Source organism: Orbicella faveolata, unplaced genomic scaffold (genome assembly GCF_042242905.1).
Source record: "Orbicella faveolata isolate gen_17 unplaced genomic scaffold, um_ofav_v1 contig_27, whole genome shotgun sequence".
Taxonomy (NCBI): Eukaryota; Metazoa; Cnidaria; class Anthozoa; order Scleractinia; family Merulinidae; genus Orbicella; species Orbicella faveolata.
In genome coordinates, this window is record NW_028301555.1 from 3,676,237 (window position 1) to 3,689,521 (window position 13,285).

At 37.3% G+C, this 13,285-nt stretch overlaps 1 protein-coding gene across 2 annotated transcripts in view; it reads left to right on the plus strand.

Annotated features, from left to right (window-relative positions):
- Nucleotides 1-13,285, plus strand: part of LOC110041951 (spectrin beta chain, non-erythrocytic 1-like) — a 32,008-nt gene that overhangs the window by 3,642 nt on the left and 15,081 nt on the right. The window contains exons 1-25 of one of the 2 annotated variants that reach the window (XM_089296476.1): nucleotides 1,109-1,287; nucleotides 1,609-1,738; nucleotides 3,108-3,259; nucleotides 3,488-3,568; nucleotides 4,237-4,329; nucleotides 4,598-4,686; nucleotides 4,798-4,878; nucleotides 5,313-5,428; nucleotides 5,751-5,863; nucleotides 5,961-6,148; nucleotides 6,423-6,540; nucleotides 7,474-7,538; nucleotides 7,768-7,810; nucleotides 7,895-8,020; nucleotides 8,143-8,231; nucleotides 8,471-8,609; nucleotides 8,725-8,887; nucleotides 9,985-10,226; nucleotides 10,352-10,669; nucleotides 10,794-10,909; nucleotides 11,048-11,174; nucleotides 11,601-11,693; nucleotides 11,824-11,942; nucleotides 12,041-12,137; nucleotides 12,711-12,845. In XM_089296476.1, coding sequence (XP_089152602.1) covers nucleotides 1,624-1,738; nucleotides 3,108-3,259; nucleotides 3,488-3,568; nucleotides 4,237-4,329; nucleotides 4,598-4,686; nucleotides 4,798-4,878; nucleotides 5,313-5,428; nucleotides 5,751-5,863; nucleotides 5,961-6,148; nucleotides 6,423-6,540; nucleotides 7,474-7,538; nucleotides 7,768-7,810; nucleotides 7,895-8,020; nucleotides 8,143-8,231; nucleotides 8,471-8,609; nucleotides 8,725-8,887; nucleotides 9,985-10,226; nucleotides 10,352-10,669; nucleotides 10,794-10,909; nucleotides 11,048-11,174; nucleotides 11,601-11,693; nucleotides 11,824-11,942; nucleotides 12,041-12,137; nucleotides 12,711-12,845 — 3,018 coding nt within the window. In that variant the 5' untranslated portion in view covers nucleotides 1,109-1,287; nucleotides 1,609-1,623. Of the gene's footprint in view, nucleotides 1-1,108; nucleotides 1,288-1,608; nucleotides 1,739-3,107; nucleotides 3,260-3,487; nucleotides 3,569-4,236; nucleotides 4,330-4,597; nucleotides 4,687-4,797; nucleotides 4,879-5,312; nucleotides 5,429-5,750; nucleotides 5,864-5,960; nucleotides 6,149-6,422; nucleotides 6,541-7,473; nucleotides 7,539-7,767; nucleotides 7,811-7,894; nucleotides 8,021-8,142; nucleotides 8,232-8,470; nucleotides 8,610-8,724; nucleotides 8,888-9,984; nucleotides 10,227-10,351; nucleotides 10,670-10,793; nucleotides 10,910-11,047; nucleotides 11,175-11,600; nucleotides 11,694-11,823; nucleotides 11,943-12,040; nucleotides 12,138-12,710; nucleotides 12,846-13,285 lie in introns of those variants that run through there. The other variant, XM_089296475.1, reaches the window with a different exon arrangement.

Sequence of the window (13,285 nt, forward strand, 5' to 3'; positions counted from 1 at the left end):
GAGTGATTTGACTATGATTCACTAAAATTCTGCAAGACACAATCTTGTATTGCTACATATAACACTATATACATGTACATGTAGTTGGCAACCAAAGTGCTCTATAATTTTTCTCTAGCACAATCTGCTTGCCAAGGACAATAAATTTATAATTATTTGTTGATTTGCATCAGTAGTTGTTAAATTCTTGTTGGATTTCTATGATTGCTATGAATGGATGTGAAATACATCCAAGAGATTAGTATTCTGGTATAAAACCAGTCATGATTTTTAGATGGTTGATTTTGACAGGTCCTTGCAACCTTGGCCAAAATCTTTGTTTCTGTTATGGAGATATCGGTGGTGTAGTTGGATTTACATGGAAAAGAATCAGATTCAGAGATTTCATATTTTTCCATCAAAGGAATGCATCTTGCTAACACATGTAGTTACACCTGTAACTACAACATTGTGTACAGTATGCATCTCTGATTTAACTAAGTTAAACATGATCAAATTTACAGACATTTGCAACTGTTTGGAAAACTAAGTTTAAGCTTATGCAGGCATGTCTAAATATTTTTGCAAAACTTTTTGGAAATGCATGCATTTGTACATGTCTGATCTTTTGCACATTGCAGAGCAGCATTATATTATGAGCAGAAAGTTGCTATCGTCAAATAGAGCAAGCTAATCCAAGAAATTTTTGGTGTTTGAGCTTATATCAAAGTCAATATAAGTCTAATATATGTAAGAAAATGCTATTTTACAGTAAACAGAATATTTTATTAATAAAAGGTCAAAAGGTTATTGTGGTCTGCTTTAAAAGCTATTTAGGCGAATAATAAGAAATTTATCACTCTCACTGTGGATTAAAATTGTTCTCTAAAAACAAACAAACTTACCGCCTTCGTAAATGGTGAGAAATTGCTGTAAAATTGAAAAGAAATTGCTCCGTTGGTGTTAATTTCATTGCTGTTAGCTTGTATTTCCCGGGCATAATGTATTCTCAAAGAGCTCGTGACTCACGAGCTATAAAAAGCAACTCCATTGGCTGGTTGTTTTATTAGACGCTTTCTGATTGGCTATCGCCCATTTCTGGTAGGGCGGGGAAGCTAAAAGGTGTCACGTGGAATGCGCTGCGGTGCCCAATAGTTAAGTCAGTTTTTGCATTCTCCGTTTGTTTTCCTCGTGAAAGTTTATGTACGATGTTAAAGCGTCCTCTTTAATTCAAAAAGAAGCTGGCTACCTCAGATTTCGTGGACGGTATTCGACAGGGTCGCGGGATTTGATCAAAAGAGGCGCTAGGTATTTGTGTTGCATTGGTTCACATCAATTGTAGGTTCAGTTCGTCGAGTGGTTACCGTGACAAATACTACAGAAATCAAGCAAATATACCACCGAGAAAGAAGCGGAGTTTTAAGTTGATCTGTCCTAGAAAGGCAGTATTGTTTCGCTGCGAAATCTTTGTACGTTTAGCTTCATTTTAGGCCGAAAGATCGAAAGGGTTTACATCGCGTTCGCACCCCTTCGTGCCTCGCTTGAATTAGCTTTCCTAATTTTCTTCTCCTCTAAATTTGGGTTTAAGAAGAAACGAAGTACTTATTATTATACTCTCTCATGTTCCAGGCTTTTATCCAGTCTATGGGAACAATGGGTGAGGTTTCAGCAGACTATAGGGACTCCGAAGAAGATCAGTGGATGGAACAACAGAGTTCGGCGAGACTCTTCGAAAGATCACGAATCAAAGTTCTAGCAGGTTCGTGATTCTATTGTTGTCTGCCATGTGTAATTACGGTTGGAAAATGGCGAACACGTAGCTCATAAACGCATCTCTGCTAATGATAAGCATGTGTACTTGCATGTGAGCGGCATGTTTTATTCAGTCTTAACTGAAGATAAAATGTAAATAATTTATTATCTTCGTATAGCGATCACTTTGTACATATTGAGTTTTATGGCTTCAAGCAATGTCAGTTTTGATCGGTTATCGTATGTCTTGGCTCGATACGTTTAATTGCTCATGTGAAATAGCTTTGAGGTACGAAGACATTCTAAGATGGAGGAAATTAATAAGCTTTTCCTGCACCCGACTTTATTGTTTTGCTTCGATCGTGTTTTGGTTTTCGCCGCATGCCGAGGAACCGAGTTGATTGAGCCATCAACTTTTTGCCAGACAGGTTTGCCGCTTATCACATCTCGAATATTTTCCTCTTACCCAGACAGAACCTGAAACGAATTAAATAGATATCGAAGCGGGATTGTCTGGTAAAAGTCGCAATATTTAAGTCGAATTTTAATTAAGGTGATAGGTGGGGTTCCGACGTGAAAATTGCGTGATCTTTTGACCAGCGTGCAAATTGATAATTTGCAGGTAACTAAGTACGAAATAGGTCTAATACTGCGGTTGTTTACTAGTTATTTGCTTGCATGTTTTCACTCACAATAAAGAAAATTCCGTGTTCATTGTTTTATCATTAGAATATAAAAAGTGTTCCTCAAGAGCAACAAAAAAATGATGAGGTGATGTTGTTCTTTCCTAATGAAATTTAAGCTTAAAACTTATCTTTCCGTTTCGTGGTATTCGAACCGAAGATCGGATCCAATATTGCTTGCCTTGCTTCCAACGATTTAACTACAAAGATAGGTACACATAAACTTGTTTACATCGTTTGGAATTTCCCACACCTCAGGTGACGAAATAAATCAGATGTACATTTCAATAACCTTGTCATATATTAATTGTATTTTCTGCCGTACCTGCGTTGCTAATTATTTTACACAAAATTTTGACGATGAATTGTAAAAGTATTTATTTATTTATTTGATTAAGTTTGAACAGTCATCTTGCTTCTTGGAAATTCTGACTATATTATAGTACTGCATTTAAGATTAGCCAGTGGCCTAATGTACCTGTAAGTTGAATTTTAACAGCTTAGTAAACGTGAGCCTACACTTAAGTGCAGGCTTTGGTACCTACTGTATGTCAGTGTTTCTTTGAGGGGAGGGGGTACAGAACATTACCATGTTATGATGGTGGGATTATCTTAGATTAGATAACATTATTTCAAGTATTTTATTTGCGTTTAGACAGTTCTGTGTAAATTTATTCCTTTGATTATTTGCAGATGAAAGAGAAAAAGTTCAACGTAAGACATTCACAAAATGGATTAACTCACATCTTCAACGGGTTGGAGCCAGGGTAAATGATATGTACCATGATCTACAAGATGGAAAAAAGCTCATTCTACTTCTTGAGATTCTCTCTGGAGAAAAACTGGTAAGAGCCTGCACATTTAATAATGTCTAGCAATTATTAACAAACAGTACTTTTTTTGTATTATTTTAGGAGTATCAAGGATTCTTCTTAATTTCTATGCATCATTGTTATCTTCAGTCTTTAAAAAGTGTTATTTTTTCCACAGTCGCTGAAAATATAAACCCAGAATACTTATTATCTATTTAAATGCTTACTTTTTCTCGCTCATTTTTTTTTTCACATGTATAGCCTAAACCATCCAAAGGGAGAATGAGAATTCACCAACTTGAAAATGTAGACAAAGCTTTGACATTCTTGAAACAAAAACAGGTAAGCAGATTAAGTTCTTTCTTTGACGAAGCATTTTTTGGTTTGCAGGTTCAACACCAAAATTCTCCATACTGCTTGTGTTAAGTTTGCTGTTAAGATCTCATCTTCTCTTGTGAGAATTTGATGCTTGATCCGTAAGATTTTGTTACGATGACAAGGGTTATCCCATGTTCTCACTGTTATCTGTTGCTTGCTTGGATTTGTTGTAAGACTACACACCTTGAGAACTTAAACTGGGATTAATAATCTCATAATTTTTTGAAAAAATTTCATGGGTCTCAGTGTTGTTGTTTTTAATTAGTGGTTTTGCTGTCTCGGGAGTGTCAATTTTTTGTAAGGCCAAGAAAGGCTTGAAGTCGTAATGTTTTTTGTTTACAAGTTTTATAAATGAGATATAAATGTCTCGAAGTTTTTAGGAACATCTCTCAGTCGTGTTTAAAACAATATCATTTATGTCTTGGTCTCACATTCCATAATGTGAAAATGTCTCTGGCTTGTAAAGAAAAATGCTAGTCTTGCCTTCTCACAAAGTCTCGTACTAACTTAGCGATTCACCACCTCTAATAATAGATGGATACTAAGTACTACCTTTTTATGTCAGTGATTGATGTGGAAATGTAGTCAGTCCTAAGTTTTTGGTTTGCTTTGTTTTGTTTTGGGATTCTTAGGTCCATTTGGAGAATATTGGTGCTCATGACATCGTTGATGGAAATAACAAGATTACTCTTGGTCTGATATGGACAATCATCCTTCGATTCCAGGTAACAATAAATTCTCACCGTAACTTAATGATACTTTAAACAAAACGAATACCATTATGATTTTGATTATCCCAAATCCATGAAAATATAAAGTTCAAGGTTGCAGATTCAGCAAACTAATAGCAAGATTCCTTAGTTCAGAGCATATCACTTTCATTAACCATTGGCATAAATTGAAGCTGTAATAAACTCTTGATTGCCTATTGCTTTAGTACATAGTTGGCCCATTATGTTTTGTTTTGCAACTGATGTTCAATTTTGTTTCTAGATTCAAGATATCACCATTGAAGGAGAAACAAAGGAGAAGAGATCCGCGAAAGATGCATTGTTGCTCTGGGTTCAATCTAAGACTGTTGGGTACGTGCCCAATGGTGGTTCTTTTTCAGTTGTGTTACACACTGTACTTGCAAGTATTGTCCAAGAAGTTTTACAGTCTAATGCCCTAACAATTTAAATTATCATGTGTAGGTACCGAAACGTCACTGTGTCCAACTTCACCACTAGCTGGCGTGATGGACTGGCATTCTGCGCACTAATTCACAGACACAGGTAAGAGTATGCAGGTGTTCATGAAAGGCAGGGTAATGTGTACGTCAGACCAGAAGTTCATACAGCCGGAGCTTATCCTTCTGTAAGAGTAAATCTACCCTCTCTCTCTCTTTGTCCCTCCCTGGATGGGATGCTAATCTGTTGCAGGGTTATACCCCCCCCCCAACCTCCGCATTTGTTCATTCCAATTATTGAGTAAAGTGTCTTGCCCTAGAACATGAACCATGGTCAATTGAGTAATTTCACCCCTGCATGTAGTTGAGCGATTGCTTAAATTATTCTCTTTGTCTTTCACTTGATGTTGTCCTGATACAAGAGGGAGAAATTAATTTGGTTGCCCCTTTGAATAAAAGAGTGATCTAGGAAGTTGAGAAAGGCAGCTGATTCATAATCTGATATTTTATTTTCTGACTTGTTTTTGTTGATGTCTGTAGACCTGACCTGATTGAATATGAGAAGCTCACAAAGGCTGAACCCGAGAAGAACTTGAATCTTGCATTTGAAGTCGCAGAAACACAGCTTGAAATACCACAGCTGCTGGAAGCAGAAGGTATAATGAAATATGACGAATCATATTGTTAAACTCTGCCAAACTTTCCTTAATTTATTTGTCTTGGCCAAACGTCCTAGGCAACAAACAGAAGCTCCCTCTTTAGCAGTTTAGCTGACATTAATGTTAACAAGGTTCATATAATGGAACCAACAAATAATGTGAGCTTTGGTGTAATAATTTAAAACACAAAAACTGAATAAATGCAAATACAAAGATCAGCTCGCAAACTACATGTAACAGGTAAATGGCACGTTACAAACTTGTTTCTGATGATCAACATGCATGTAGTTTTGATCGTGACTTGTATTTTGCTTTTTAGATGTGAACGTTGACTTTCCTGATGAGAAATCAGTCATCACGTATGTTGCTGCTTACTATCACTATTTTGCTAAGATGAAGACGGTGGAAGTCAGTGGCAGCAGAATTGGCAAGGTAAATTTCTAACATTACCTAGTGTTCTGGGTTGGTTTGATTTACAGGTGCCAAGTGCTTTGTACAAGTTCAAATGGTGTTTTTGATTGTACTTCAGGTGATAGAACGCATCAAGGAAAATTCTGAGCTGATTGAAGAGTACGAGAGGCTAGCAACTGATCTCCTGGAGTGGATTCAAATTACGATTGTTAAGCTGTCAGACAGAAAGTTTGCCAACACACTTGTCGGGGTGCAGCAACAGATGTTGGAGTTTAATCAGTACAGAACTCAAGAAAAACCTCCAAGGTAGGAAGCTAGAAACATTTAAATATACAATCTATGTACACTTTTACTACCTTATAGTATTGGTGGAGTGGCAAATATCATAAAACGTCTACAGTTGGGCACCCCTTTTGACTACAGTAACATTAAAATGTAATGTAAAAGCTGTTTCGGTCAGTGACTTCCTGGGAGAGTTAAACTCCAATACTCAACCCTTCTCCTAACCATGCAATTCTGCATAATGTAGCAAACACGCAGTGAACTGCTTGAATTGACTATGTTTTCCTGAAACTTGCAGGTTTGTGGAAAAAGGCAATCTAGAAGTCCAGCTGTTTATTCTAACGAGCAAATTGCGGGCCAATCATCAGAAGATGTACACGCCTCCTGAGAGCAAGGCACTGAGTGATATCAACAGAGTATGTATTGGGGAATAGTACTACATGTGTAACATAGAGGGTATTACATGCCTGCGCATGGATACAAATGTTATCTTCGAGTGTTCAACTCGATATCTAAGGAGTGAGCACAGCAAATGAGCGAGATATGGAGTTGAACACGTGAAGATAAATTCGTATCCACAAGCAGGCATGTAATATTGTTTATTATATAAACATACTAATAACCACGTTTTTGACAATTTTCTGAAGATTTCCAACCACTTTTCCGAAGATTTCCGAAGATTTTCCAAAATTGTTCCAAAGGTCAGATGAACGCTCCCGAACGTTTTCTGAACATTTCCGAACATTTTCCTAAGATTACCAAAGATTGCTGAAGATTGCTGAAGACAACCGAAGAAGATCCAAAGATGTTTCGAGCATACATCAACAACTTGAAGTGTAGTTGAAGGGACGAAAGAAAAAAGTTATCAAAAAGGAATGATATCTTCACAGTGTAAAAGATAAAAATAGTATCTTCACTGCACATGATGAAGATATGATTTTTGAGTAAAAGGAAAAATCCTGGTTTTTCACTGGTGTTTATATAATAAAATGAGATAAATTAATTATGACAAAGGGTATTAAATGAATCAAGATGGGCAGGAAGTATATATGGAAAGCCTGGGATAGGCTCCAAAACTGGACAGCCCTCTCATCTGGGTTTAGAGGGTTTATGTCGTGGTGTCATATATGGTGCCATGCGAAAGGAAACATGGAAAAGTTGATCCAGACTATAACATGTTCTGTCCAGGAGAAAAACTAGATTCAACAGAGGAGTGCACAGAAACTCCTTAATTTTGTTAGTGCTTTTCACAAGATTACATACTTAATTATGTACTTTCATGAAACTGTAATTGCTGTTCAAAGGAGAATTTCTGTTGATTTATACTTTTGGATTTGTTTGTAACTTAGGCATGGGAGTCACTAGAAAGAGCCGAACATGAAAGAGAACTTGCGTTGAGAGAGGAGCTGATGAGGTACATGTACATCTACTGCTTTTGAAATCTTTCTTGTCATGATTCTTCTCATTAGTCAATCCTATGTACATAACTTTTTCACCCATTCTGTGTACTGTAACACAACCTATGTCTTTGTGCATTTGATCACTTCTATTTGTCCTGTGTGCCTCTTCAGTGATTGTTCTGTCCCTATTAGTTTTCCAATTTCTCTTAACTAATTATTATCATTATTACCTTTTTAATTTAGACAAGAAAGACTTGAGATGCTTGCTGCAAAGTTTGACCGAAAGGTTAGTGGTTGTTTTACATGAATTTTCCAACAGCTAATGATAGACATTGATTGACTTATTGATCATGATTGTTAATGCTTACAGGCTGCCATGAGAGAGACGTGGCTGAATGAGAACCAGCGCCTGGTGTCTCAAGACAACTTTGGCAATGACATAGCTGCTGTGGAGGCTGCAACCAAGAAACATGAAGCCATTGAAACTGATATCATGGTAAGCTAGTTGACATTGTGAGGTTCACTTGTGAGTTGCCCAGTTCATGAAGTAAAGATGTCTGTCCTCTTAAGAAGTTGGTGGTAAAAGCTCAGAATTGATATTGGTGTGTGTTATTTCAGGCTTATGAAGAACGTATCAAAGCCATTGTTCAAGTTGCAGATGAATTACAGAGGGAAAACTTCCATGAATCTGATAGAATTCAACAGAGGTTTGTTCAGCAGTTTTGTTTACATTTCATGTTAGGTGTTACTATGTATATTTGTGGTACAAGAACTTTGTAATCTTTACTTTTTGATGTTTGTTGGTTTGTCTCACTGCCATAGACATACAGGCTTAAAATCATTCAACTTCAACCTACATGTAAGTGTATCAGATCAGATGTTAAATGCCAATTGTGGAAGTGTTTTGCTTGGTAATAACTTTCTTGTGCTTTTTTTTTTTTTGCAGGAAAGACCTGATTCTACAGCTGTGGGAGCAGCTTTTGGAATTACTCAAACGTCGCCGTTCTCGACTGGAGAAGAGCATGAAATTGCAACGTTGCTTCCAGGAAATGATCAACACCATTGACTGGATGGATGAGATTAAGGTATTTGTACAAATAGTTACTGAGTCAGACTGTGGATGGTTATTTTTTTATTTTTATGAATGGTTTGGTGTCTGTTTTCTCTATATAATTTTGCAAAATTTCTTTGCAATTGCAGATGGGCCTTTTGTCTGAGGACTATGGTAAACATTTGCTCGGTGTGGAAGATCTGTTACAGAAACACAGCTTAGTAGAAGCAGATATTGCTGCACAAGCAGACCGTGTCAAGTCTGTTAACGAGCAGGCTGAAATATTCTTACACCTCGACAATGAAGAGGATGGTATGTAGACAACCATGTTGTGTTGTTGCTGGTGAGGTTTTGCAGCCTCATAGGTTATGTTCTGGTTTGATGCATGGCCTGAATTTCCATCTCCATGAGTCACACATTCCCAAATAAACATCTGAAAACATTGTGTGACATCATGTCACTGTTTTGACGTCTTTTCTGGAGTGTACAACTCAAGGTGTTGGCTGAAATTCAGGCCAGGCTTCCATGCCTTAACATTGATTCATGGCAGAATCTGACTTCTAACCTGTTTGAACAGCAATGCGATATTGATATGAAAAATTTATGCTGTGTTTACATTTGAGCTTTTCCCAAGGTAAACAGTTACTAAGGTCAAGTTACTTAACCTTGGTACATTCGTCCAGTGTTTATACCAGCTCAAATAACTCAAGTTGATCTTTCAACATTCACGCGTGCTGTATTATCAACGTCATGAAATCGAACTTGGAGGAGGATCCCACCGCAGTGGAACAGGAGGAAATTGAGGTGTCATTATTTTCATAGGCGAGGACCTCATTTCATAATATTGCTGCGAAAATTCAGCTGCTTGATCATACCCAGAGTATGCATGGATATGTTGTATCTGCAGCATCCTCCCTGGTGGCAAAATATATCTACAATAATTACACAGCATAGGATCGAAGTTTGTCAAGAGAAAGTTGTAAATAATACTGAGAATGAAAAATACAATGCTCTCTTTTACGTAACGGATTGTTCGCTGTAAGAAGATCGATCCAATCTTTCCACGTTATCTGCCATGATCGCCTAGTGAAAACTGGAAAAGAAACGCTTTGTTGACAATAGCACAATCTGCTCACTGCGGGAGGTGAAATGTTATGCCGCCACAAGCGGATATATCTGTCATCTTGACCTTGGTTACCAACTGTAACCATGCCTGATCACAGGGTAATTACAACTTTTACCTCGGTTAAATTTCTTTTGTCTTTTGTGGCATTTACCAAAGTATCAGTTGGCGGTTACACCCGGAAAATGTTTACCTAGGTATGTAAACTCTGGTACTTCAGTAAACCATTCAAGTCTAAACACAGCATAAGTCTGTCTAGCAAATGCTAACTAACATCTCTCAACAGGTTTCAAACCAGATGAAAACCAGATCAGAGATCATCAAGCTGAACTAGAAGGAGCCTACAATGAACTCTTGATGCTCGCTGCAACAAGGCGCGGCAGGTTAGATGAGTCACACAAGCTGCAGACATTCTATCGTGATGCGGAGGAGGAAGAAATGTGGGTGTCAGAGAAGGCTTATTCACTGCAGTCTACAGATTATGGGCATGATCTTAACAGTGCCATGGTGCTGCTGAACAAGCATGAGGTTTGTGATGCATTTTCACCTTTTAGTCTAAATTCTCCTCACTTGTGATCATACATTACCTTACTATACGTTATGAGAATTTGTCCGTTTATTAATCTTTCAATCTTTCTTTGTCAATTTCTCAGGCAGTGGAACGTGAGATGGCCAAGCGTGACACCCACACAAGAGCAGTGATGAAAAGTGGCCAGGATCTTGTGGACTCTGGACACTACTCCTCAGATACAATTCAGTCTCGCATGCTCAGCATTCAAAATAAGTGGAGGAGCCTGCATGATGTTGCAGGATATCGCAAGAAGAAGATCCAGGAAAACCTGCAGCTGCAACAGTTTATTGCCGACTACAATGACATCATGTCATGGCTGGATATGATGGAAAGGATAGTTGCCAATGACGACCTTGGTTATGATGAGGCTAGTGCTGATGCATTGTTGAAAAAACACAAGGTGTGTGTGTACCTTTGATTGCATCAATTCATCTTAACGTATCACATCCAAAACTGAAATCAATTTGTCATTGACTGTTCTTTTTCAATGCTAATATACCTTCATAATTTATTCTGACCTACAGATCATTGAAGAAGACATTGAAAATTACGCTTCAGTGATCAAAGGTCTTCATGACCAAGTTGACGAACTTGGTGACGAGGACAAGACATCTCCTGAAGTTGTTGACAGATGCAGAAAGTAAGTACTGAAATGTCTGTGTGCATATATCAATGTTCCTGGGATCAGGTTCCATTTTAATAATCAGTCATTTAATTTTTCAATACTGAATTTGTTGAAAGTTTTAATGCCACATGTAAACCTTGTTCCCCTCTGTAGTGTGGACACCCGGTACAACAACTTGCAGTTACAGGCAGCAAATCGCCGACACAAACTTCTGGATGCCCTTTCACTCCATCAGCTCAACAGAGATGCATACATTGTGGATAGCTGGATAAATGAAAAGGTTAGTTGAATGAATGTGTACAAGTTGAGGGAATATCTTGGCTCCAAGTAGTGACAAAGTAGACAGTTTTTGCCTAAGAATTTGTTACTGTAGGCAACATACATGTACATAATGATGTGAACATTCTCTCAAAGAAAAGTCTCACACAGTGTATGGACTTTAAAGGTCTTTTGATTCCTTATTATTGTTTTGTGAATAAAACTAAATTTGCATTTTTTCCAGACTGGTTTGCTTTAAATACTTGGCGAAAAGTGTACTTTGAGCGTTGTACAAAACCCAAAAAACTTAACTGATGTATGTCTGCTATCTGTCACACAGATCTCTGCCTTTCCCGGACCTCTGTTGATCACTGATTTTTTTGTTTATATCTGCTATATATTTTCCAAAGCATACATGTTTAAAATTTTCCTATTTTTGCATTTGTAGGAGGATAGACTTGAAGCAGCCCTAACTGTCGACAAAAGCATGGATTTGGAAGAATGCCAAGTTATTGACAACAGATTTGAAGGCTTCCAACAAGTATGTACCAACCTCTGTGAAATTCATCTCCGATTGTCAAGGAACTTTTTTTTTTTAATTTTGGCGAATTTTATTTGGTTTAAGATTAATGTGACTGATTTTATAACCAAGAGTTGTTTGTTCTTTGCAGGAGTTGAATGCTAATGAGAAGCGTGTCGGAGTTGTTAACGATCTTGGAGGCCAGCTCATTGAGAAAGGGCACATCAATTCTGATGAGATCAAAGACACTATTGATGGACTCAACACAAAGTAAGTTGTGTTAGATGTGCTTCTTCTTCTTTGACAATGTGTTATATAGTCACAAGAAATATCATGTTGATGAAGGATATTTGACTTCTGTATACCAGGTGGGCAAATCTTCGAAATGCTGCCGATATCAAGAAGGCCAAACTAGACAAAGCACTCAGGCTTCAGCAATTCCATGCTGATATTACTGAGACCAAGGTATGCATCTTTCAAAAAAGTAAACTTGCATAAAATTGATGTAAAATGCTAAGAAAAGGTTTCACAACTCCTGAATAAGGAAGTGATATGTTTGTTCTATTCCTTTCATGGGAAAAAAAAAAGATGAATAGCGGTACACAAAATTAATACATCATTATGTAGTGATTGCAATTTATAATTACTGTAGTTCTTTATATTCACTGCTTCCCACTGGTAGAATGATTGGTCTGGCATCCTAAAACCCATCTGTTAGGCATGGAAAGTTATAAATTAAAGAAAAATTTGATTTAATCATTAAGTCTGGATAGTCGAATAGTAAATTTACAATGGTTTGATTTCTGAACTAAAGTAGAACTCCTCTTAGGAGACCTTTCCATACTGTGGACATTTTTATGTGAGGGACAAGTACATGTAGATCACGTGGTCCCAGAGAAACCAGAATGAGTATCATCTTTAGCTGTACCATATGGACGTTAAGCTTCACCTCTATGGTGTTCATACTAAAGGGGTTTGACTGTAGCAAAATTATTGAATGATGGACCTCTTTTCTTGTGTTTTCTTTGCTGTGTTTAGTTATGGATTACAGAGAAATCAAGTCTTCTGCTTAGCGTTGAGGAGGTCACCAACATGAAGGACCTTGCTACTGTCATGATCTTGCAACGACGTCTCAACAGCATCCAGAGAGACTTGGGACCTCTGGAAGACAAGGTAAACCTTCTTACATGTATGTAAGCAGACAAAGCCTCCTAACTATTCTTCTTGCATTTCTTGTAGAACTAGTTGGGAGATTTATTTGAAAATCACAACAATTCTATTACTTCTTTTGGGATCATTTACTTGATTCTCATTACATGTATGTTTGATTATGCAATGCCATTATCAGGAGAAAATGGCAGTTGATCAATTGGACTCCAATTAAGAAAGACTAAATCATAGCCAAAGATCTGTAAGTAATTCCTTGTTAGAAGTTAAGAGAAGCAAGCACACACACACAAAAAAACTAATTAATTGGCTCAACTCGGCTTTGTACAAAACCAGGCCCTAATGTAGCTCATTACGACACGTTTTTTTTTGTTTGTTTACTGCATAACTAATTAAATGGCAGTAATAATGTGACAAAAGTGTAAACAGCTCTGAAAAAGTTTCTT